General features: G+C 43.4%; 1 protein-coding gene across 1 annotated transcript in view; it reads right to left on the bottom strand.

Annotated features, from left to right (window-relative positions):
• Positions 1 to 24,096, bottom strand: part of gse1b (Gse1 coiled-coil protein b) — a 622,818-nt gene that overhangs the window by 17,774 nt on the left and 580,948 nt on the right. Inside the window, exons 9-12 of the mRNA XM_069902129.1 lie at positions 22,126 to 22,441; positions 10,221 to 10,831; positions 8,572 to 8,684; positions 136 to 406 (exon numbers count right to left, since the gene is read on the bottom strand). Of these exons, the coding sequence (XP_069758230.1) occupies positions 136 to 406; positions 8,572 to 8,684; positions 10,221 to 10,831; positions 22,126 to 22,441 (1,311 nt within the window). The remainder of the gene's footprint in view (positions 1 to 135; positions 407 to 8,571; positions 8,685 to 10,220; positions 10,832 to 22,125; positions 22,442 to 24,096) is intronic.

Raw genomic sequence — 24,096 nt, 5'->3', positions numbered from 1 at the left:
GAGGTGGCAAAACAGGACATATGGGGGAACCTCCTCTAGGATGAGGGCCTCTGACCAACCCTCCTGAAGAGAGCCTGCCAGTTCCAGTTCTCTGGAGCTGCCTGCTGTCACAGGACAAGGGGAAAGCATGGTTACCCTTCCGTTTCTCCGGGAGGATGTGCGCGAGGCTGAATGACGTGAGGAATCTCTTCTTCTCTGCCAGGTCGGGTGTGCTGTTCATTTCGTCGGCACTGTACTTGTTGGGCAGCTGCAGCCTGGGTGAGGGCGCTTGCCTCTTGCTGGGGACCGGGGGCGGCGAGGGGCTCCTCTCCATCAGCATCCGCCGCCTCTTGCGTCGCTTCATCTTCAGCAACTCCTCCCTCCGAGCCTGCGTGGTCAGGCCGAATACCCGTAGGAAATCCAGCTTCTGAAACAACAAAGATCGACGGGTCTATAAACACTTAAGGCGTTGGGAGTGGGAGGAAGAGGCACCTGTGGTTTCCTCGGAAAGGAGACCCTGTTCCAACACTATGGAGCTGGAAGATCTCAGCAAGTCAGGCAGTATTCAAGGAAAGAAGTACCCCTCTTGTATGTACTAGCCTCAGTCACTGCTCCTGCCATGCATTCCAGGCACCCACCACTCTCTGTGTAAAACAACCTGCCTCCAACCTCTCCCTGAAACTTTCCTCCACTCAGTCACCGTTTCGGCTTGGCAACTGAAGGAAGGGGTGATATTAAGCATGCAAAGAAGAGGATGGGAGGGGCTGAGGCGATGGGATATTAAACAAACAGAAGGTGGGAGAGATTGACCACTGGGCAGGTTAGAGAGAAAAGCGAGAATGGCAATCAGTGAAGAAGGGATGGAACCAGACTAGGTTTCACCTAAAAGTGGAAACAACATTGATGTTCATGCTAATGGATTTAAGGCCGGCCAGGAGGTATATGATGTCAGTTTCCCTTTGATGCTGCTTTTAAAGTCAACAAAGACTTGATGGGCCAAATGGCCTAAATCCACATCATTCAGAAAGATTGGGATAGATATCTGTCACGGGTGGAGGAATCTGTCATTGGCTTTAATCAAGCTGGTTGTTCATGCTGTGTGTAACAGATGGTGTACCACGCTGTCTGCTTTTCCTCACTGCCTTGGGCCACTTTCTAGCCCAACACCTCTGACGGAGCAGACTTCAATCGGAAGACTGCTGACCGTGCAGCATTCCAAAATTCTGCACTGCTCCCTCTTCTGTCATCCAGACTTGCTGTTGTTTGCACCACCTCTGCCTTAGAAGAGACTGTACTCAGCAAGGTGGAGTCGCAAAGACATACACAGCACAGAACCCCCCCCCACTCTATGCCAACCTCTTTTGCAGTCCACACTAATCCCTTGCCCACACTGTGGTCATATTCTTATACGCCTTGCTTAAAGGCCTCTTATCCTGACATCTGTGGTGTGATAGATATCTGGAATGAGGCAATTGTGGAATCAAATACAAATGAATATCTTCAGAAGGTTCCAACCAAAGTAAGGGTTTCTTCAGCAGTTTAACCAGAGAGCCTGCAGATGCTGGGGTCGAGTGCTATGCAGAAATGTGCTGGAAAATCCCAGCAGGTCACAGAGCATTCCATAAGAAGTAAAGGACTTACCTGACAAAGGGCTCAGGCCCGAAATATTGGTAACCCTTTACTTCCTATGGATTCTGTGTGACCTGCTGAGTTTCTCTAGCACATTTATGTATTGGTTTCTGCAGTAGTCTCTGGGCCCATGAACGCAGTTGTCCTTGAACACATAATGAATGGCTCAGCCATCTCCCACTGCTCAAGTTCTTGTCCTGCATTGCCCCATTTTCTCACTTACTCAAGGAAACAGAAAATCATACCTGGGAAACAAAGAGACTGTCTTGTCCATTGGATGAATAGTTCTATTGGGAGACACGGTTAGTGTAGCGGTTTTCATTACGTTAATACAGCGCCAGGGACACGGATGTGAATCCTGCACTATCTGTAAGGAATTTGTACATTCTCCCTGTATCTGTGCGCTCCGGTTTCCTCCCACCCTCCAAAACTTGCAAGGATGTAGGTTAATTTGGGTGTAATTGGGTGGAACTAGCTTCAACCACGCAGTAAATAAAATGCTAAATTAAAAAATTTAAGAAGGGTGAATAACTCCTTGTGGTAGACTGAGACCAATGATCTACATGACAGCTTCTGGGACCCTCACTGCCAGCTTCACGTATTACCATATATTTTGACGTATAAGTCAACTGGCGTACATCGACCTCCATTTTCAGCCTAATTTTTAAGAGTTTTATGATATATTTGGCGTATAATTCGACCCCCATTTTTTGGGGATGTCCAGGCCTCCCAGGAACAACCCAAATCTTTTTAAAACACCCCAATCACAAGTAACAAAGCTGTAAATTAAGTAAGTTTAAAAAAAAAATCCTCTGCCTACCAGACAGCAGCGGGGACAGCCCACGGAGTTGGAGCGCTGACATTGTGCCCCCGGCAGAAGCAGGAACCTTGGCCTACAAGTCAGGAGTGGCGACGGTGATCGCAGGGTCCCAGGTTGGAGCAGTTAGGCCGGTGGGGAGGAATTGGGGACTGGCAGTGGGGAGGTGCTTCCAGCATCGACTTATACGCCAAATTGACAACAATCTGCTTTTTTTGGTGAATTTAAAGTCTCAAAAATATATCTGACATGCAAGTCAACCCCCCCCCCCCCCCCCCCCGAGAATTCTTTTTCTTATTAGGGATTCACGACTCGACTTATGTGCCGAAATATATGGTAGTTATTTCAACATAGATATAAATAACCACAGATGACACAAATCCAGATCCTGTTGTTATAGATAGTCTAATGATGCAGGATAATATAGTCAGGTTTTTTTTAAATACAAAGTGTAGTTGATATCTGGAAATGTGGTGCCAGTCAAGTTAATTGTCACATGTTTTAAGCTGCGGTGATCTCGTTGCTTTTGAGAGCAGTGCAGCTGGACATCTCTGACATAGTACAGTAAGTGAGACATGGTAGCAGAAGTGCAGGTTTACAGAGAGGGAGATCAAATCAATAATACAGGAGCATGATAACAGCAGGAAAGAAACTATCCTCGAAGCTGGTGGTGTGTTCTTGTGATGGGAAGAGAGGGCTGGCTAGGATGAAATGAGTCTTCATTTATGTTGGATGCTTTTCCAAGGCAGTCAGAGATACAGTTGGAGTCAACGGAGGGGAAGCGGGGGGAGGCTGTCTGACGGGCTGGGCATATTCAAAACCCTCTGGAGTTGCCTTGGGTGGAGCAATTTAAGAGGTATTTGGATGGACACTTCAAGATGTTCTAACGGAGATGGTTCTAATGTGGCAAATGGGATCTGTGTAGATTGCCCAAATGGTCAGCATGGACAGAGGGAGGGCCAATGGGCTTCATTATGTGTTGTACAACTCTATGAGTAGAAGGATGGCAGATGGAAATTTAATCTTGATAAGTACAAGTTTATGCACTTTTGGAGTTCAAATAAAGGTAAGACATATATAATAAATGATTTGGGCTCCAGGAAGTACTGAAGTGCAGGGGTATCTCGGCATATCTGTTGAGGAATCCTTGAAGCTGAATGAACTGTGGTGAAGAAACCATAAGAGATGCTTTCCCTCATTTTCTGGGTCTCATGGAATAAAGTATAATATGTATGATTATGTGATATAAGAGCAGGAGACTATGGTACATTTTCATGAAACATTGTAAGAGGTCAGGTGGCTCTCTGCAAGAAAGATAGGATTGCACCTGAAAGGATGCTGAGGAGATTCACTGGGAAAGAGGGCTACAATAATGTGCAATACTTGATAGGCTGGAGCAAGGGAAGCTAAGGGGGTACGTGAAGTGAACACGTTGCTGGAGAAACTCAGCAGGGTCAAACAGCTGATTTAAGAGAGAGATGGATGACGTAGTTAACAGGCATTATATTCCCCCGTAGCAGAGGCATCCAAAACAAGGACAGTACACAGATTTAGGGTGAGAAGGAAGAAGAACAGAGGGGATGTGAAGAAGAATTGGTTCCACTTGGAGGGTGGTTGCAATCACATCTATCACTGTCTGATTACTTGTGAAACATTCAATAAATTTTCATTTTTAAAATTTAGACATACACCACGGTAACAGGGCCCTTCCAGCTGATGAGCCCTTGTTACCCGAATACCCCAATCAGCCTACAAAGTCCATATGTTTTTGAAAGATGGAAGGAAACTGGAAGAAACCAATGAAGACATGGGGAGAACGTACAAACTTCTTACAAACAGCACCAGATTCGAACGCGGGCCACTGTAATAGTGTTGCGCTAACCGTGCTGTACAAGCGGTTAAATCGCCAGGACCTGGAAGACTTTGGGCCAAGTGAGGGTGAGTGCTTTGAGCTATAATGGTCAGTCTGGACACGTGGGCCAATAGACCTGTTTGCTGTGTGACTCAAGGAGCTCTCTCCAACAAAGGAAGGACAGAAAAAAATATCAATTAAATTTTTTCGTGAAGCAACTCTGCAAGATTCGTCCCCTGGAACTCCTCAACAAGTTCTTGCTAGATTTCAAGCTGCTAACTTAGTGAATTCATGAGTGTGAGAACTAATGATCCCATTCAACCCTTTAATGTGAACATCAGCTTAGGGAGCAGAGAAACATCATGAGATGATAATGTGATTAAATGAAGATTGATTAACTCAGGACTGATTTAAATAGTTTTTATTCCTAATTCGAGTCAATATGCTGTCAGTTCATTTTATTCTGCCAGTGATTAAAGATCCCCACCACTGGAATGTAAGCCCAAAAATCAAATCTAAAGCCCCTGTAATATTCCTGATAGATGGAGGAAGGGAAATGTAAAATATTGTAACGCAGCAGATATTTTAATATCTGGAATCTTGTCATTGCAGCTACAAGGAAGTTCAGGTGTGTGTGACTGCAAGAGATTTGGCGAAGCGCCAGAATTTGTTAGCCCTTCAGAGTTAGGCAGCTCCATTAGCGTTCCATCAGCGCACTGAAAAGATCAAGAACATGGTAGTGCCACCACTCGTGGCTTTCCCTCCAAGGTTCACATGCTCAGCAATTATACTGCAGTTCCTTCATCATCAATGGATGTATGTCCTGGAACTCCCTTCCCACAGCACAAATGGATTGCCTTCGACTGAATATCAACAAAATGTCTCATTGCCACCTTCTCAAGGGCAATCAGGGATGGATAATTAACACATATCCTTTAAATTCATAAAAAAATGGTAAAATTCCAATTCCATATTGAACATTGTGAAATGGCAGACTTTGAAAATGAGATCTGATAGCCAGGAGAGTCTGTTTTATTTCATCCTGACTAGTTATTTCATGATCAACTGCTAATTTATCCCATTTTGCATCATTTCCATCCAACACTGCAGACTGAGCTCAATAATGAGAGGTGATTGAACAGTGAGTAATTGTTAGTATGCAGGGAGTTCGCTCTGTGTGGCTGCCTGTGGCAGAAGGCTCATTTCCCCACTGGCTTCTGTCTGATGGTAAGGACAGTCCAGTTTGCAAGGCCTGTTCGCCTTGTAGTGCTGTGGTAGACAACCCATTGCAGAAAACAGCGTGGAACATCCATCTTTTTAACTGCATAAAATTAAAAACAAAGCAATATCAAAATAAACTGGGTGCTGTTATCACACCGCTGGGAGTTACCAATGTGGAACAGTGGGCTTGGCACTTACAATGTTCATGGATTCATAGAGCATTCAACGGATCCCTTGGCCCAACTTGTCTATGCATTCCAAGTTGCTGATCTAACCTGGTGCATTTGCCTATTAGCCCATGTCCCTCGAAACCAGCCATTATCAATGGGGGGGCCTATACCCGCCCGATTTGAGGAACTGAAATCATAATTTGTTAATGTTTTTATGTAGTCTGTAGGAGAGAAGTACAGAGGAAACCAACTGCTTCAGCAGGAAAAGGTGGGGGGGGGAGGTGGGGTGGGATGGGACGGAACATGGGTGAAAAAAGGTTGAGAATGGTTGCTCTAAACTATTCCTAGCCAAGTACCTGGCACTACCTCTGGCAGCTGGTTGCACATACTCATCACCCTGAAGTCTTTCCACTCTCACCTTGAATCCATGCCTTTCAGTTATAGAAAAAACATTCACCTTTCTGAGCTCCTCACGATTTTATGCACCTCTCTAAAGTACCCCTTAGACTCTGATGGGTAAAAAGCCACAGGCTATCGTTTCTTCCTGAAACTCAAGCCATCCAGCCCTGGTAACATGCTTGTGATTTTTTTCTGCATGGTTTCCAGGTTAATGATATCCTTGCAATAGCTAGGCAACCAGAACTACACACAAGTCTAACAAATTGTTCAAATAATTGATTTGGACAAGGCACTGTGACTTCTGGAGATTCAGGTGAGAAGTGTCGTGCTCAGTGAAACATTCAGCCTGACAGATAATGGAGATTTTTCTCCCGGACATACAGTAACAGCAATGGAATCTACACTGCAAAAACACTGGAAGAGTGAAGCACAAAAGCCTGCAGATGCTGTGATTGTAGTAAAGACACAGAAATGATGTCTCAGCAGATCTCGCAGAGACCATAGGACGGAAAGATAGATAAATGTTGTTTCGAAGAAGGGCTCAGGCCCAAAACATTGCCTATATGTCTTTACCTCCTATGGATCCTGCGAGACCTGCTGAGTTCCTCCAGAATTTGTCTTTTTAGGACCCAGGAAGACGCCATTCACCCTGGCACTCTATAGGAGCAATGCAGCTGGACACCTCTCTCCTGAACTTGTTCAGGAACTCTGCTGTTGGATGTTATATCCAGATGCCAAAACTGCGCATCTGCCTCAACTTCCCTTTCAGGAGGGTCTACTCACCCACTTTACCTCGAGTTGCTCTGGGAATAGTAGGGGAGGAGCTGGCGTCAGTTCCTCTCACAGTCGATGAGCAGACCTGTGTCTGCGGAGGAACGACTTTGTGGTTAAGCCCCGTTAAAGGCTCTTGGAAAAGAAAAGCAGGAATAAAGTAATCTCCAGTTACAATTTTAAAATATTCCAACTGCAGGAGCCTACCATAGAAAATACAGAACACGGCATTTTGGGCTCTGAAAATGTTAAAATGGTAGCAGAGATCAAACCGAGTAAAAGGTTAGGGGCACATTGTGCAAACATGGGAGCTTTGAGAGAGGGAGGGTCAATGCACAGAAAATAAGATCTTGGTAGAAATCTTATTTGCAAAACAAATGAGTTGAGGCTTAGATGCTGAATAGTGAATCAGGAGGCTGAGATACTGTGATGTAGGGCATCAGTCCTCATCAGCATGCGTCAAAACTGATCAACTTGCACTTTGCTTACTTGAAATGAACCCTGAGACCCTAAATGTGATTTTTTTTTGTGGGGGGGGGGGGGAGAGGGGGAGAGAAATCAGACTTCAACCCAGCAATGTTATTTCAGTGTAGAAAGCAAACTGCTGGAATAACTCTTGGATCAGCTGTCATCCACAGAGGGAAGTGGACAGTCAATCCTTTGGGACAGGGTGGCACAGTTAGAGCAGCGTCTGCAACGCAGGTTTGAAACCGACGCTGTCTGTAAGGATTTTGCATGGTCTTCCTGTGTCTGCGTGGGTTTCCTCTGTGTGGTCCGGTTTTCTACCACCTTTCAAAATGCACAGGGGTTGAAGGTTAATTTGGGTATTTAAGGAGGCGCGGACTCAGGGGCTGGAAGGGCTTGTTGCCGTGCTATATGTCTAAATTTAAATTTTTTAAAAATTGGGTTGAAATCTGTCTTCGGGACATCAGCAGTTTATTTTTGTGCTAGATTCCAGCAATTATTATGCACAGTGTCAATTTGGAAACATCCCTGATGCTTCTCCTAGGCCGAAACAGATAAGCAATGTGAAAATTCATTGTGCTCCGAGCAAATTAATGCCTTTTGATATCTATTTCACACAGATTGGGATGGTAACAAGATGCCAGAGGAAGTGATAGAAGAGGATGCAATTGTAAAGGGTATTTATACAGGTAAAGCTTTGGATGGATAGGGGTCAAATGCAGGCACATGGGAATAGCTTGGTTGTCATGGACAGGTAGAGCTGAAGGCCCTGTATCGGTTTGAAGAATTCAATGACTATTAATGTTGCTTTGTACAATCCAAATTTCTCTATTCTCTGATTTACGAATATGTCTTGTTGAACCACGAACGCATAAGATCCGAGAAACAGCCTTTTATATTTGCAGAGGCACACAAATACATCTGTAAAACCACCAGCTCGTTTGACAAGTATTACCCAGGGTAATCCCAGTGCCTCAACTAACACAGCCTTCTTCAACCCTGTTTGATCATGTGTGTCTGCCCACAGTTGTACCTCTCATCTCCTGCCTCCTCCGCTATTTTCTGGAATTCAAAAAATAAGCAAGAACTCTGAGAGAGTGCTTTTGTTAACAGGAGAGAGGTGTGGAATGGCAAATTAATGATGTGGCAAGGAAGGCGGAGAGAGAGAGAGAGAGAGAGGAGGCTGCTAACTGTGTTCGGTTCTCATTATCACTGCAGCGCCTATTTTTAGCAAGCAACACTGCCACAGTGTCGAAGTGTTAACGTACCTCAGACGAATCGTCAAGTTTCAGAGGCGGGTGCTCAGAGACACGCCGGAGATGGGCCCGGACTTCCTCTTCATCACTTTCGTCATAAGAGTCATCAAAGTCATAGAAATAACCTAATTAGGAACATTGGAAGCAAGGCGACAGAATAACTGACAATGCAGCCTGACAGTGTGCGAGATGTGTTGCTGTGTCAGTACATTCATCCTGAGTAGTGTTGCTTAATTAGTTCACTTCAATCCTTCAATTAACAAACTCTAGACGAGTGCATGCATGCACACACAGAGATTGCCTCTCTAAATATCGCTCATGGCAACTCCAAGTGTCAATGCAAGAGGTGTCTCACAAATGAGCGGACGTCCATGGGGCGAGACACATGGGTGCAGATAAACCAGCACACATTCACACACACACACGGAGTTCCAGATGTGTTTGACCTCATCCTACCACACAATCTTCCAGTGGTGCGGCTTCAATGAAGACACCAAGAAGGAAGAAAAACTGGGATCCTTCCTTCTTTGGATTCCAGTGAGGTCAGGAGTACATTTCTGCCAAGCCCCCTCTTGGGAATGAAGGTCTGAGAGAAGTGAAGGAGGATACAGGAACCCGCCCAATCCTCAGCCACTCCAGCGTACAATGAGATCTCCAGGTTCATCCTGGCATCGCTCCCCTTCTTGCAAGGAAAAGTTCTCCCACTGGGCGGGGCTTGTGTCAGGAACGTAATGGGCTCCTCTTACTCATAGGTTGCTGGAGACGAGCTGGCCTCCTTGAGTGGAGAGGGCAGCCAGACTACGCTTCCATTGCCAAAGCAACGTGGCAGAGTAAGGGCCAGTCAGAAAAGAAAGTGTACCCGCACTTCCCTCAAACCAAAACAAAATATCACAAAAACATTATTACATCACTCTCAAGACATCTTATGTGCTTCACACCAGTGAAACACTTTGAAAGGGCAGTCACTGGTGTAAAGTAGGGCACATGGCAGGGTCCCAGTTGCAGCAATGTGATAATGACATCTTAATCCCTTCCTTAGAGGGGCAAACATTGGCCAGGACACGAGGGCCAGTTCCCCTGATTTTCAGGGAATGATGCGCCACGTGCGCCAGTTCAACTCCCGACGCCTGTGACAGTACGGGATTCCCTGGGAGCTGCATCAGACTGCTGGCCTGGAATTTTTAGCACTCAGGTCTTGAGTGCGACTTGAACTTGGAAATGTACTGAGCTCAGCAGATCAGGCAGAATCCATGGAGAGAAATGGGCAGTCAATGTTTTGGGCTGAGACCTTTACTTGAGATTAACGTTCAAAGGAGAGATAGCAAGCATTAAAAAAGAGGGGGGGGGGGGAGAGGATAGAGAGGAGCCAATCAGGGTACTGGACAGTAGATAGCGACAGGCAGATAGGGAAGGGGGGTGACCAAGGGGTTGAGGGAGGATCAAGTGAAGGAAAGTTGGAAACAGTAGAACTGGATTGGGGAGGATGTTCCCGAAATTTTGAAGATTCAAGGTTCAATGGTTTGGGGCTTTAGGTTACCTGGGTGAACCTACTGAGTTTCACCAAGTCCACTCACAGTTAATGGGTTAGAACAGGGGTGCCACAATACCATAACCAAACATAAGCGTGTGTTCTGCCAAAAGCCCCATCTACTGAGATTCACCTTTCTCCTTTGCCTCTTTCCGCTTCTTTTCCTCGATGTCCAGCTTGCTTACCAGCCTCCTGTGTCGGTGTAGGGACTCATCGTAGATGTACAGGGGACCCGGAGCCCGTGGCTGGCCATGAGACTGCCTGTAGGTGGGAGCTGACTTGTGCAATAAGCCCACGTCGTTGAGTGGTGAGGGGAAGGTCAGGGACATCCGCTGTTGGCTGAGGATGGACTGGGCAGATTTCTCCAGCTCAGCGAAAGGAGTTCCATAAGTATGGGAGTGCGTGATATGCTCCAAGGGGCCAGGCCCTCGAAGTAGCTGATACTTCTCCTGAACCTCTAGTCTCCTGACGCTCTCCTCATGGGCGTGAATCTTCTCTGTCTTGATCAGTGGGCCCGGCTGCTGGTGCGAGTCGAAGTGGCTGGCGTAATTATTCAACACGTGGTTCTCGTGGCTCTTGCGAGCCTCAGCGTGGTTATCCAGCAGGCTCACCGGGTTCCACAGGACAGCTGAGCTGGAATGGTGCTCTCTGGGATGAGGCTTGGGGGAGATGAGGGGTGGAGGAGCTCCCAGCTGCTGGGGTGGGTCTCTGCCACAGAGTTCATGGGGGTGACTCGGGCCAGATCTGACAATGCAAAGAACAAAATTTAGCACTTGGTGGATACATCAACCTGCCCTGCTTATGGGGGGGCTGCCAGACAAGGTGACTTCCTGAGCACATCCAAGAGGACCAGGCTCACACTGTAATTATGGCACAGAAAAAGGCCGCTTAGACCAACTGGCCTATGCTAGTGACTTCCCTCCACTTTTTCCAATATCAGCATCTACTGTATGTCCTTTGGGGTAAATGTTCCATTATTGTCACGTGATACTACATTTAGAATGTAATATACATGAAATTCTTTAACTTTGTCTACTATAAGGCAGAGAGTCGCCACTTTGTCCAGCACCCCTCACAGAAACCTACAGCACCAGGTGTTCCTAGTTGGTTTCCCCTCCAAGTAATGACCTGTCCTGAGCCTGCTTAGCTTCCGAGATCTGTTTACCCTATCCACCCCAACCATATATGGGAATGCTGTCCACATTCCTTTCAATATATATTAGTTTCATCATATAGATGTTACATAGGTACATGAGAATAAAATAGAATATTAACAAATCCTATACTGTAATACAGATGCTATTGGAACCCATGTAACATTAAAAAATAGAAAAAAACACTAAATTACTGATCTACTTATCAAACCCCACCCTACGGAGACTATTAGCTTAACACAAACATACAACTACTGATAATTTTAGAAAATAATTAATCTTACAGTTTTTGAAAATAATTAAGAACCCCATAAAGAAACAAGATTCATTTCAGTCGTGGAACATTTAATTTTTTTTCCAAAGTCGGACATGCCATCATATCAGACAACCATTGAGTGCGAGTGGGAGGGATGGTATATTTCCATCTCATTAATATGGGCTTTCTAGCAATAAGGGAGGTGAGGGCAACGACATGGGATTGTGAAGCAATCAATATCAGGCCAATTGGCCCACTTATTTCAAAGAGAGCAAGAACAGGATACGGAGTCAAATTAATAATAAGAACTAAAGACAAGGTACGAAATATGCCTTCGAAAAATTGGAAAGAGAGGGACACAACCAGAACGTATGATAAGTGAACTTTCTTCAGCTATACATTTATCACATTTACACAACAACGTTAATGACATTTATCACATTTATAAGAGAAATTAGAATAGAATTTAGCCAATTGGACATTGGAATAGTAGACCTGGTGTATGACCTTAAACTGTGTTAATGAGCGTCTAGCACAAAGAGCGGATGAATGCACTCGCTTCAGAATAGAGTCCCATGTCATTTCAGAAAATATCTGTTGAAAATCCTGTTCCCGTAGTTTTTAAAATTCTGTCCAAGGAACTATCCCTAGAATTTTGAAATAATTCATAAAGGCCAGATACCACCTCTTTGTATTTCGGTTGGAAATGATCAATCATCCCCATCATATTCAGTTCCAGGTCTTCAGGGAGCTTCAAAATTAGAGAATTCAAAAAGCTCCTAACCTGTAAATAACAAAAGTGGTGGTGTCTAGGGATTGTAAATTTGGCGGATAATTGTTCAAAAGAGGCCAGATTTTGGTCAGCAAAAATATCTGAAAAGGATTGGATATCTAAATTTGACCGATGTTAGAAACCAATATCTTGAACCAATGATTTAAAAAAAAAGGAATGACCTGAAATAGGACTAGTAACTAAAAATCTATGGAACCCAAAATGTTTCCTAAATTGAAACCAGATTCTCAATGTACGCCTGACAACAAAATTATCAGTTAATTTGGAGGCCAGAAAAGGTGAAGTTGCTCCAAGTATTGAAAGAAGAGAAGACTTTTTGGTAGATGTAATTTCTAAATTAATCCAATCTCACTTGGGACAATCTACCAACCTACACCTCCTGGGGTGTGGGAGGAAACCAGAGAACTCAGCAGAACCCCATGCATTCACAGGGATAAAACGCAGACTCCACACAGATGGGGTCACAAGGCAGGGTTAAGGTACTAAAATAATTTGGAGCAAAACCAGAACTAAACTGAGTGCCAGCGATCGGGACTGAAGTTTGAGTCCCACACTGTCTGGAAGGAGTTTGTACAAAATCCCCGTGTCTGCGCAGGTTTCCTCTGGGGCCTCTGGTTTCCTCCCATTGTTCAAAATGTCCCAGGGATTTAGGTTAATTGGGGTGTAAATTGGGTGGCACAGTGTCGTGGGCCAAAATGGCCTGTTACCGTGCTGTATGTTTACAGTTAAAGACAACAGCGTCAGTGGAGGGAAGATGGTTGATATTTTGGGGTCGGCACCTTGCATCAGGTCTCAGTCATCATTCCTGTTGCATTCTCCACACTGATGAAAGGTCTCCACCCAAAAATTGCCTTTGCCTCCACAGATGCTACTTGACCTGCTGAGTTTCTCCAGCAGTTTGTTTCCTGCTTGATGCCTGGATTGAACCGAAGTCACATGAACTTTGAGGCAGGAACCAAAACTTTGTGCTGTCCTTAAGATTGGATATGACTTTGGCTCATGGTCTAACATGAGGATTAACAGGGAATTTCTCAGCGCCCAAAAGGTATGAATCCTCTTGAAAGAGGAAAGCGTGGGGTGGGTTCAAACAAGGCAAAGTGACAAGTATAATTTTGCTATTTGTTCTCAAATCATATAATTCTTAAATTTAATTTTTAAATACTTAGATATACAGCTCAGTAGCAGGCCCTTTCAGCCCATGAGTCCGTCCTACCCAAGTTACATCAAATTAACCTACACCTCTGGTATGTTTCTGTTACTCCCTAATAAAAGAGGAATACAGAAAATAAGTGGATTTCGAAAGAGAAACCACTTTCTGACTGTTCTTTGGAAAATAAAGAGTGCAGGCTCATCCTGGAAGGAAACTCCGTGACTCTTAAGAAGAAAACTTGACCTCCTGGAAAGACAGGACTTGTATTATCCTATTCACAGGAGATACAGCATAAGTAAGACCAGTTCTCATCAGAGAAGTTTGAAGAATATCTCTAGGAAAGACAGTTCATGACAATAGCAAGTTTAAAGAGATCTGAAAATATCATGTTTAAGAGAGCTTCATAATTATTTCTGAACTGCGTTTTAAAAGGATCCTGAAGTCAGCAAGATATTTGAAACTGGACTTTTAAAAGCGACTTCTTCAGAGTCAAGTTTAAACTGTGATGATTTTGAACTTTAACACACACTTCCATTTGTGCATAGTGGGGTTAAATTTAGAGATAAGTAAGAAATGTTATGTTATTAATGGTTTAATAAAAACTATCTGGTGAATTTTCCACTGATGTTCCTTTGTTAGTACTCATAAGGTTTATTAATCCATAACACTACATTCTCCACCTTTCAAGTAAGCCATTAAATCAAACCACTGTTTACTCTGTTAGGAAGATGTAAAACATCCCACCCCCAACACGATTTGAAAGGAGCAGAGGATTTTTTTGCGGTTCCAGCCAGTGCTTATTCCTCCATCTACATTACTGAAACATTACCAAGTTATTATGACACTGGAGTTTGTGGCATATCCGCAGTAATTACGCCTGAAAGGTACAGTTGCAGCATGCTGTGGAATGTCCCAGGATTGTAAAGATAATCCCCACGGCAAGATCGTCTTCGCTTAAAGTCTTAAACTTGATCACAATTCACTGGTGTGTTTCTAACAACAGTCTGCTGGAGAAACTCAGCAGGTCGAGCAGCACCAGTGGGAGACAAAGAATGGTCGATGTTTTGGGTCTTGACCAACATCTTGATGAAGGACTCCGACCCGAAGAGCTTGGCAATTCTTTGTCCCCCACTGAGTCTGCTCAACCTGTTGATTTCCTCCACAGTTTTGTTGCTCCAAATTTCCAGCATCTGCAGTCTCTTGTGTCCCCCCAGTGTGTCCTGGTGTCTCAACACAGACAACGTTTTGAGCTCCCTTTCCTCTTCTCATTGCCAAGTGGCACTAAAATTGGCCACGTTTGTGATCAGCAATCAATCACTGTTTTTACCGTGTCGTCAGCCTCCCCCGTAAAACTTGTCAGACTTTAATTTTTGCACCTTGATGGATTGGTATATTTGAGTCTTGACAGTGTGAATCGTGTCTGCCGATAGCAACTGCTTTGATTCACACTGTGACTGAGGTATGGGCAACTGCTTGAAACTATTAGATCAGTGGTTCCCAACCTTTTTCCTTCCACTCACAGACCACTTTCAGCATTTCCTACGCCATCGGTGCTCTGTGATTAGTAAGCGATTGCTTAAGGTGGGATGTGGGTGGAAAGAAAAAGTTTGGAAAAACCACTGTTTTAATCATACCTCATTGACTCATTATGTGCACGGTTTCAGAACTCCAAAGGAAATGGGCCAATGACAATTTTTCTCCAGCAAAATATTTCACTAACAATTGGGTCAAGAGCAGTGGTTCTCAACCTTCCCTTCCCACTCACATCCCACCTTAAGCAATCCCTTACTAATCACAGGGCACTGATGACATAGGGAATACCTAAAGTGGGATGTCAGTGGAAAGACAGAGGCAAGAAACATTTAAAACTCCATTGTCTGCATGAAATGTACGACACCACTGCACCCTAGTGTTAGTCATTATTTCGGGAAGCTCATTTCCATTGATATCCATGAAACAAAATTTGAGAAATGGAAAACAGCGGACAGCCAAATGAAAGAGGGCAACATCATGGGGGTGGGAGGACACATGGAAAACAATTGGAAGCAATCACAAAGAAACAGGAGAAAATTAAATAATTTCAATGATGTGAAATAAATTTATTAATTGGGTAAGAGCACTTTACCATCAGTCAAAAGCTAAAATAATTATGAATGGACAGATTTCATCAGTCCTTTCATTATATAGATCAAGTAGACAAGGTTGTCCATTATCTCCATCTCTATTTATTATGGTAAGAGAGATTGGCTGAAGTTGTCAGACGGGATCTAGACATAAAGGGGTTTAAAGTGAACCAGGAGGAATATAAAATAAATGTATTTATTTATAAATATATTTGACTGACCCGGCCGGCTCTCTGGTTAGACTTAAGATCATACTGGATAATTATGGGAAAGTCTCCGGATATAAAATAAACTGGGACAAGAGTGAGATTTAACCTTTAAGCAAAGGAGACTATACCAATATAAATATGGCAGTCAGTTTAATTGGGTCAAATCTGAAATGAAGAATTTAGGGATTAAATTTAACAGTAATTTGAGTGATCTATATAAGCTTTTATCTCTCTCCTTGCTGCAGAAAATTGAGGAGGACCTACATAGGTGGGTAAACCTGCCCATCACATTACTGGGCAGAGTAAATTGTGTAAAAATGAAGATAATGCCGAGACTGCAATACTCTTTTCAATCCTTACCTATCCCACTACCTAATCATTTTTAAAACATTCTTAATGGACACATTCATTCATTCCTTTGGTCAGGTAAGGTTTCTAAACTTTCCATGGATAAATTGACCAGGGATTAAAAATTGAGAGGGTTAAAATAACTGGATGTTTAAAAAAAAATATTATTTAGCTCCACAAATTTGTTTTGTTGCTTCTTTTTTAAATATGGCCATTCCTTCCTGGGCTAAAATTGGCTTGCACACGGGAGGAGAGGAGATGGCAGAAGAATTTATTTATAAATGGAATTTTAAAATAATTAAAATGAAAACAAATAATGAAACATGTAATTTATATCTGGGATAAAATTAAACAATTTGTGGGATTAAAAGATGGATTATCCTCAAAGACGCCTTGCCCTCAAATCAGTTTAATGCCTATGACTTTGGATATCAGGTGCATTGAAGATTGTTATGATCAACAGAAGCAATTTATGTCTTTTGAGGGACTTAAAAATAAATATAATTTACCTAACAACACATTCTTCTGCTATCTCCAATTGTTATCTTTCTCGAGGGAAAAGTGGGGACCCTTAATGGTCTTATCAATGTGCTCAGACATGGAAATTCTAATTCAAAAGGGGAATGCAACCAAATTTATCTCTAATATATATGCTCTGATCCAAGCCTTAGCTCAAAGACTAAAATCTGGACGATATATATTGAGGGAGAGATGGGAATCGGATTTGAGCATTGCAATCGATCCACAATGCTGGTCAGATCTATGTGGAGATAATAGGACCACCTTAATTCATTCTAGATACAGACAGATTCATTATAATTTTCTGCACCAATTATATCTCAACCCTCAAAAACATACATAAAAATAAAGCAGAATTTTCTGATAGGTGTTTTAGGTGTGGTGCAGACGTTGGGGCACTTTTTTACATTCTACCTGGTCATGCACAACATTTTGGATAGAATTGGGAGAAGTGCTGACAAAAATTGTGGAGGTGAACTTCCCTCTAGACCTGGAATTGTTTCTTCTGGGGAATTTGGCAGTTATAACTGTTAACTTCCTCAGAAGTAAATCTAAATTTATTAAAATTGCATTGTCAATAGCCAGAAAATGTATAGCAGTAACATTGAAATCCGAATCCCTACTTCACATTGATCATTGGAGCATGGATGTGCAAGGTTGTATTCCCCTTGAGAAGATTAATTATAGTCTTTGGAAACCTTATTTGGATTACTGAAATGCCTAGATTGTAGAATTTATTTTGAGATTTGTCAATGAGTAGACTCCTTATTAGAAATTAAATACTTTTACCTTGCTCCTGTTGCTTTTTCTTTTCTATTTTCTTTCTTTTTCTCTCCCTCGATTCCCTGCTGTCTGTTCCCTTTCCTTTTGAATCTGGGGACGGGGCGGTGGGAGAAGAGGGACTCTCCTTTTTATTTATTTTCCCCGGACCTTACAAATGTTTTTCTATGATTCTATATTCAATGTATTATTGTTATTGTATTGAGTCCTATATTCTGTATTTTTTTAAAACTTAAATTAAATATTAAAAAAATGACGTGAAATAAATATGAACTTTCATTAAATCACTGGGTAGCCACATCATGATTAATCACTCAGAAATGACTGGATGTTAAAAAGGACAGAAATTCCTCATTATGTAAAAGGTCAAACTCTACTTCAAATCTATTGTCATCAATGGAACCAAATATCAGAATCCGAGTTCAATATGTATATGTTACTACATTGTTCATTTAGCACAAAAAACTGAGGTCAAATGTTGACCTCAGGCAGTTATGAACTTTCAAGTCAATTCTACGTGTTCAGCAATTATACCTCTTGCTTTATTTCCTTTCCGTAAGGAGATTAAAGTCATCATCTCATCTGAGTCTCATCACCATTATTCTTCCATCACCATTTCATTTGAGTAGGCAGCTTGCAAGGAAGTCTATTTTTTTTGTCAAGGACAATGCAATTATCCGCTGGCATTGGGCAGATGAGGCAAGATATCATCCATTTCCTGAACACGAACTGGTATTATTATAATATTAATTAGAAATCACCTAAATGCCTCAGAAGCAGCTGGGGGCGTTCGGGTTATTATAAAGCTTCCATCCTCTTGAAACACACACACAGAATAAAGTGAGATTCACAGATCCCAGCTCCTATCATACCTGATTAGCCTGCTAAGCCGAGAGAGATAAAAAAAAACTTGACAATAATAAATCATCAGAGAGGGAGTTTGCCTGTGTGAGCAATGCTTAATCATCCAGCAACGGACTGAACAAACAAGCGTCAGGAAATTTTATTCAGTGCAACCCCCGTGGCTTCAGGATGTGAATACAATTACCTTTCCAGTCTCGCTCATAGTTATGTCAATAGATTGAGAGAGAGAGAGAGTAATTGTAATACAGCAGCTTGCAAATTATACTGACCTCTGTTCTCCATAAAGTGTCATATAATTATCAGTGTGGTTATCTACATATAATTTGTCATCCAACATACTGTTAAAAACCCTATTTAACTGTAATCACAGCTAGTGTATGGATCTGTACTATCAGCTGGGCTTTGCATTATCTATGCGTGCTGAATAGCACGACTGCCATGACACTGAGCTCGATCACTTGAAAGTATGGCAGGCTGTTTAAGATTGCAATGCTTTCACTTGATTATCAAGTCTGCTGAGCCTGCTGATATGGCAACGCTATCACGAGGAAGTCCTGTCGTCATCCCATTGCTTCCTGCCTCTCTTGAGGCACAAGCGGAGTCTGCCAGTGAAAGGTCCCTGTCCTCAGCCAGCTTGCGGAGGGACCAAGAGTGTCGGGAGGTAAAGCCTCCTGCAGCAGGCAGCATTTTCACAGCCAGTGGTCAAACCGCAGCACAATCTAGCTGAGGCTTTGACAGAGCGACCAGGAAAATACTTCCAGGTGGAGGTGGGACTGGGAGGCAGGCCAGGGGTTGAAAATTGAGGAAGCAATGCTCCAGAGGATAGTGCCTTCACCAGCCCTTCAATGAAGCTCACTCAACCTTCTATATTCAGCACTGAATCAGGCACTGCTTAGGAGCAGTGTTACAAGATGATATCGGGGCTTCAAGAGCCTAATTATGAAAGAACATTAATTGGGGCATTTAAAATGACTAAGGCAGTGGTTCTTGCCCTTTTTTCACTCAAAGGACATCTTTTCTCACTGCAGTCCACCAGTAACAAACCGACAGACCATCAGTTAGGGAACGTGCTGGCAACTTTCAGCCCCCTGGCAGTTGACTGTTGTTTTGTTTCAGTGGGAAATTCTCTCGAGAATTTTCATTTTCACTTTTATTTTTTCCCAAGTACACAACCTTGGTGCACGTAGGACCCGTTGATTAGATCAGTGATATTTCCCTTGACCGTGTCACCACGGACAACCAAAATCAAGCACGTGACCACCAGTGGACCACAGGCTGAGAAGTCCTGGACTGAGGGGCTTGCGATAGGAGACAAGGAAACTACTCTGTCTGGTGAAGTACTTCAGAAAATGGGAGCAGAAGATAACATTGAAACCACGTCACTTGGGCGTGAAATCAAAATTGATTTTGGACAGAGGGTGGTAGGAATCTGGAATCCACTGTCCCACAAGGGCTATAAAAGTGAGTTCCATTGTTGGTTGAGGCATCAAAATTATCATCGGAGTTAGAACTAGGCCATGATGTAACTTAATAGTATTAAAGACATAATGGGCTGAACTCTACAGACCCTTCAGCCCATCTACTGTGTGTCAAACTATTATTCTGCCTCATTGCATTGCCCTTCACCTGACCATAGTCCTCCGTAACCCTGGCTGATTTCCCATTCCACTCAGTAGAACTAAGCTCAGTTAAGGCACATAAAAAATAGGTAACAATCAAAAGCCTCACCAGGTCAGGCAAAATCTGTCGAAAGAGAGACAGTTAATGTTTCAGGTCCGGGACCTTTTGTCAGCTTTCGGCAGACGTCTTTCTCCAAAGATGCTGCCCAACCTGCTGAGTGATTCTAGCATTTTCATTTCTTATTTCAGATTTCGGTCTTGTGAGTTTCATCAGCTGTAGCACGGTGCACGTCAAATAACCAGCAAAACCCAAAGATCGAGGGCACTTGGTTTCCATGGATTAACTAGCCAGGGCCACAACTTGCTATGGGGTTAATAATACTGCTTCTCCAAACAAAACCTTACGTGTTCTCCATAATGCCACGAACTTTGTTATTTTCAACATCAGTGGATCAGAGAGGCTCGAAACTTTAGATTCGTGCTCAGACATCTACTCGGGTATAATTGAGTGCAGGAGTTGGGACCTCATTCTGCAACTGTACAATACTGAGGCCGTATTGGGGTATCATGTGCAGTTCTGTTCACCCAACTTTAGGAAGTATGCCGTTGAGTTGCCTAAGGTGCAGAAAGGATTAACAAGGGTGTTGCTGGCCCAGAGGGCCTGAATTATAAGAAGAGGCTGGGGTGTCTTCCTTCTTCTGTAGTTCAGGAGGTTGTGTGGCAATATTATAGAGGAAGATAAAATCAAGAGAAACGTAGGTAAGTGGGGTGGTCCTAATCTTTTTCCCAAGGCAGGGAGTCCAAAACTGGAGGGCATAGGTTTAAAGAGAGTGGGGAGGGGTTAACAGATTGAAAGTTACATGCTTGATCAAGGGCAGGGCCCTCGTCAGCAGCTGTTCACTGTCTCTCCTGCTTATGTCAGAAATCAAAATGATAACAGGGTGAAAACATCCTGCATTCATAAAAGATGGATGGATACAACAGACATCTTAAGAGCTGATTCCAAAGGGAGACCAGCATAGTTAGCTTGGAGTGCTGCAACTGAAACAAGATCTGTGACTCTATCTAAACCCCCAGGGGATACACTGATAAAAAGCATTTTATGTGCTCTTAACTCGTGGCTACTGAAACACAAGGCATGAACTGCCAAGAGCATGCTTCCCTTGTGACCTATTCCAGCCTCTAGCTGTGACTGACCTTATGAAAATTTCATTCAGCTGAAAGCCCCTGAGGATTCCATTTCGCTACTCTGACATGTTTCCGAAAACGGCTGCTTTACTCTTATTCAAACTAATTTAGTTTGTTTAAATTCAATCTCAAACCACAGTTAATAGATTGCCTGGATCCTACCTCAATGTAAATGGAACTGGGAGGACTTCTCTCGAATAGTCCCCTTGCTCCAATAATGCTCCCAATGGCTCCCACAATGCAGAAGGTAATTCCGAATCAATGCCCATGGCATGTTAAGGTCCTGCTGTTATGGGAAATCTAGTCCACCAATTTCAGTAAACTTCATAAGTTCATTCACTTACGCTGATGTTTAGGAAGGATTACCCTGGCTGTTGATCAAATTAATTGGCTAACGGACTTGCGTTGACAAATGATTTAGTGTGTGGAGGAATTCAGTGGGAGCAGGTTAATTTATAAACTCAGTTGGGAGGAATTTTATTCCCTCTGGGAATTCCAGTTTGTCCAAGAAACACATTTCAAACAATAGACTTATTCCTGAGAAAACAAAGAATCACTGGAGGAAAGTCAGCTGGTCAGGCAATATCCTTGAGTAGAAATGGTCAGTAAACATTTTTGGGTGTGAACGGATTCAACTCTTTTCTTGATAAAGCCCTCCCACGTTGTCCAACCATTTCAAAACATGGATTCCGCCTGACCTGCTGAGTTCCTCCAGCCATTCCTTGTTTATTTATGATTCTAGCTTTGTGTTTCCTCTCAGGTTTTCTTCTTCCTGGTTTTGTAAGGATCGAGTGTTGGGAAAATAATTAGCTTGATCAGCATTGTTGGAACCACATCACTCACTTTAGGTTTCAGATTATTCCCAAAGATGAGTGATTTGGGAAGTTGCTCACTATCCCCAGCCTGACCCTTCCCCATCACTTATTGTTCATCAGGTTGCTGAGTTGCTTTGACTCAGAGAAATGCCCCACCAAAATCACCCCAACCCAATAACTCTTACAGCCTCATCTAGAGCCATCTGCCCCTCAGCCTTACCGAATGACGTCCCTGTGCTCCACCTCGTTCTGGGAGCCTGATCGACCGATGTCCAGGTGCTGTTCGAGAACCTGCTGCCGAAATTCAGACACCTGGTACTGCCGGTCCTCCTTCTCCTGTCGCAGCTGCCGCTGCTTAGCCATCCACTTCTCTTCCTCATTGTTCCTCTGAAGCATCATCACCGAGCTGCCTCCCGGAGGGATGAAGCTGGTTGGGTTGGAAATAAGGGTTGGCACTGGGTGGTGGGAGAGAGGAGATTGGTGCAGATTTGGATGGATGACCTTGGATCCTGTCAGTGCAAATTCCTTGGGCTTTTCTGGAAATGAAGAATGATTTTTTATTATCTCTGCAAGGTATATGTTCTGCTGTTCAGAAAAAAAAAACACTGTAAAATAGCTGGAGGAAGCTGCAAATTAAACAGGGATTGGATGTTAACTCACACATGACTTTAAAGGTTCAGCCTTGTGTGTTCCCATCTCAGTTCTATTCCTTTATTGAGGACATGCACTGGGAGCTTTGCTCAAATAGGGCACAAAGAATTATTGAGGACCCTTTCCGTCCACCACACGGTATCTTGGACCATCAGGAAGGAGGTTCAGGAGTATCAAAACCAGCCCTGTCAGGCTGGGAAAAAAAAGCTTCTTCCCGCTGCATGTGAAATTGATAAAACAACCTCCTGTAATTGAGCAAATCAGCCCAAAATATTTATACAGGTATATATCTATAATTTTAAATTATACCTTTCTTTATACATGATTATTATGTGCTGTGTGAGGGTACCATGATTCGGAGAAATGCTGTTTTGTCCGGTTGTAGAGACAAATGAAAATAAACTTTAACTCAAACACGCACACTTTCCTGGGAAAGTCATTGGTCACTAGCTGTGGCAAACCAGATACATTTGCCTTTCCCGGCAATTCTTGAAGAAAACAAGTCTGCTCTATGTTTGCTTCCAGTCTACTGGATCACATTCCATCGAGAGTCCAGACATCTGACAAGACATTTGACAAATACACATAGCCAGCAATGTTAAATCTGGTGATGACTCTTGGGCATTTCTATAATGGGCATAATGAAGGAGTGCTGGTCCTGGGGGGCATGGAGAGAGGGCCCTCTGCCACTGAGTCTTCACTGGCCAACAAGCACCCAGTTGCAGGATCCAACATGCATCCCCTTTTACTTCTCTACATTCACATCAACACCCTCAGATTTTACCACTCAACCACATGCCAGAGGCATTTTACAGCGGCTAATAGAGCTATCAACCCACACCTTTATGGGAAGTGAAAGGGCAGCACCTTTGGCGTGGTGGTGAGGGCAATGGTATTACAAGGTCAGAAATCCGGGTTCGAATCTGGCACTGCCTGTAAGGAGTTTGTACGCTCTCCACATGTCCGTGTGGGTTTCTACCAGGTGCTCCGGTTTCCACCAAGTCTTCAAAACGTGGGGGGGGATGTCAGTTAATGGAGGTTTTTAGGCAGACAGACTTGTGGGCTGGAAGGGCCTGTTACTGTCTAAATTTTTTAAAAATTAAAATTTAATTTCAATTTTTAAGTTAGAAATTGGGACACTCAGGAGAAATGCACATGGTCAGATGGAGGACGTGCACGTTCCACAGACAGCGCCCAAGGTCTGGAATGAACTCCAGCCACTGGAGCTGCCAGCCAGCGATTCTACACACAGATTCTCAATTTCTAAAAATACTTCTTACAGGTTTGGAGTCTGATTTCGAGGAGCTTTGGCAACTTATATAACCATTAACCATATAACCACTTACAGCACAGAACAGGCCAGTTCGGCCCTCCTAGTCCCACTGACCAGCACCTGGTCCATACCCCTCTAGTCCCCTCCTATCCATGTAATGATCCAGTCTTTCCTTAAATGTAACCAATGATCCCGCCTCGACCACGTCTGCTGGAAGCTCATTCCACATCCCCACCACCCTCTGCGTAAAGAAATTTCCCCTCATGT

Source organism: Narcine bancroftii, chromosome 10 (assembly GCF_036971445.1).
Source record: "Narcine bancroftii isolate sNarBan1 chromosome 10, sNarBan1.hap1, whole genome shotgun sequence".
NCBI classification, from domain to species: domain Eukaryota; kingdom Metazoa; phylum Chordata; class Chondrichthyes; order Torpediniformes; family Narcinidae; genus Narcine; species Narcine bancroftii.
Note: the sequence above shows the minus strand (reverse complement) of the source record. Positions and strands in the feature narration are given on the sequence as shown.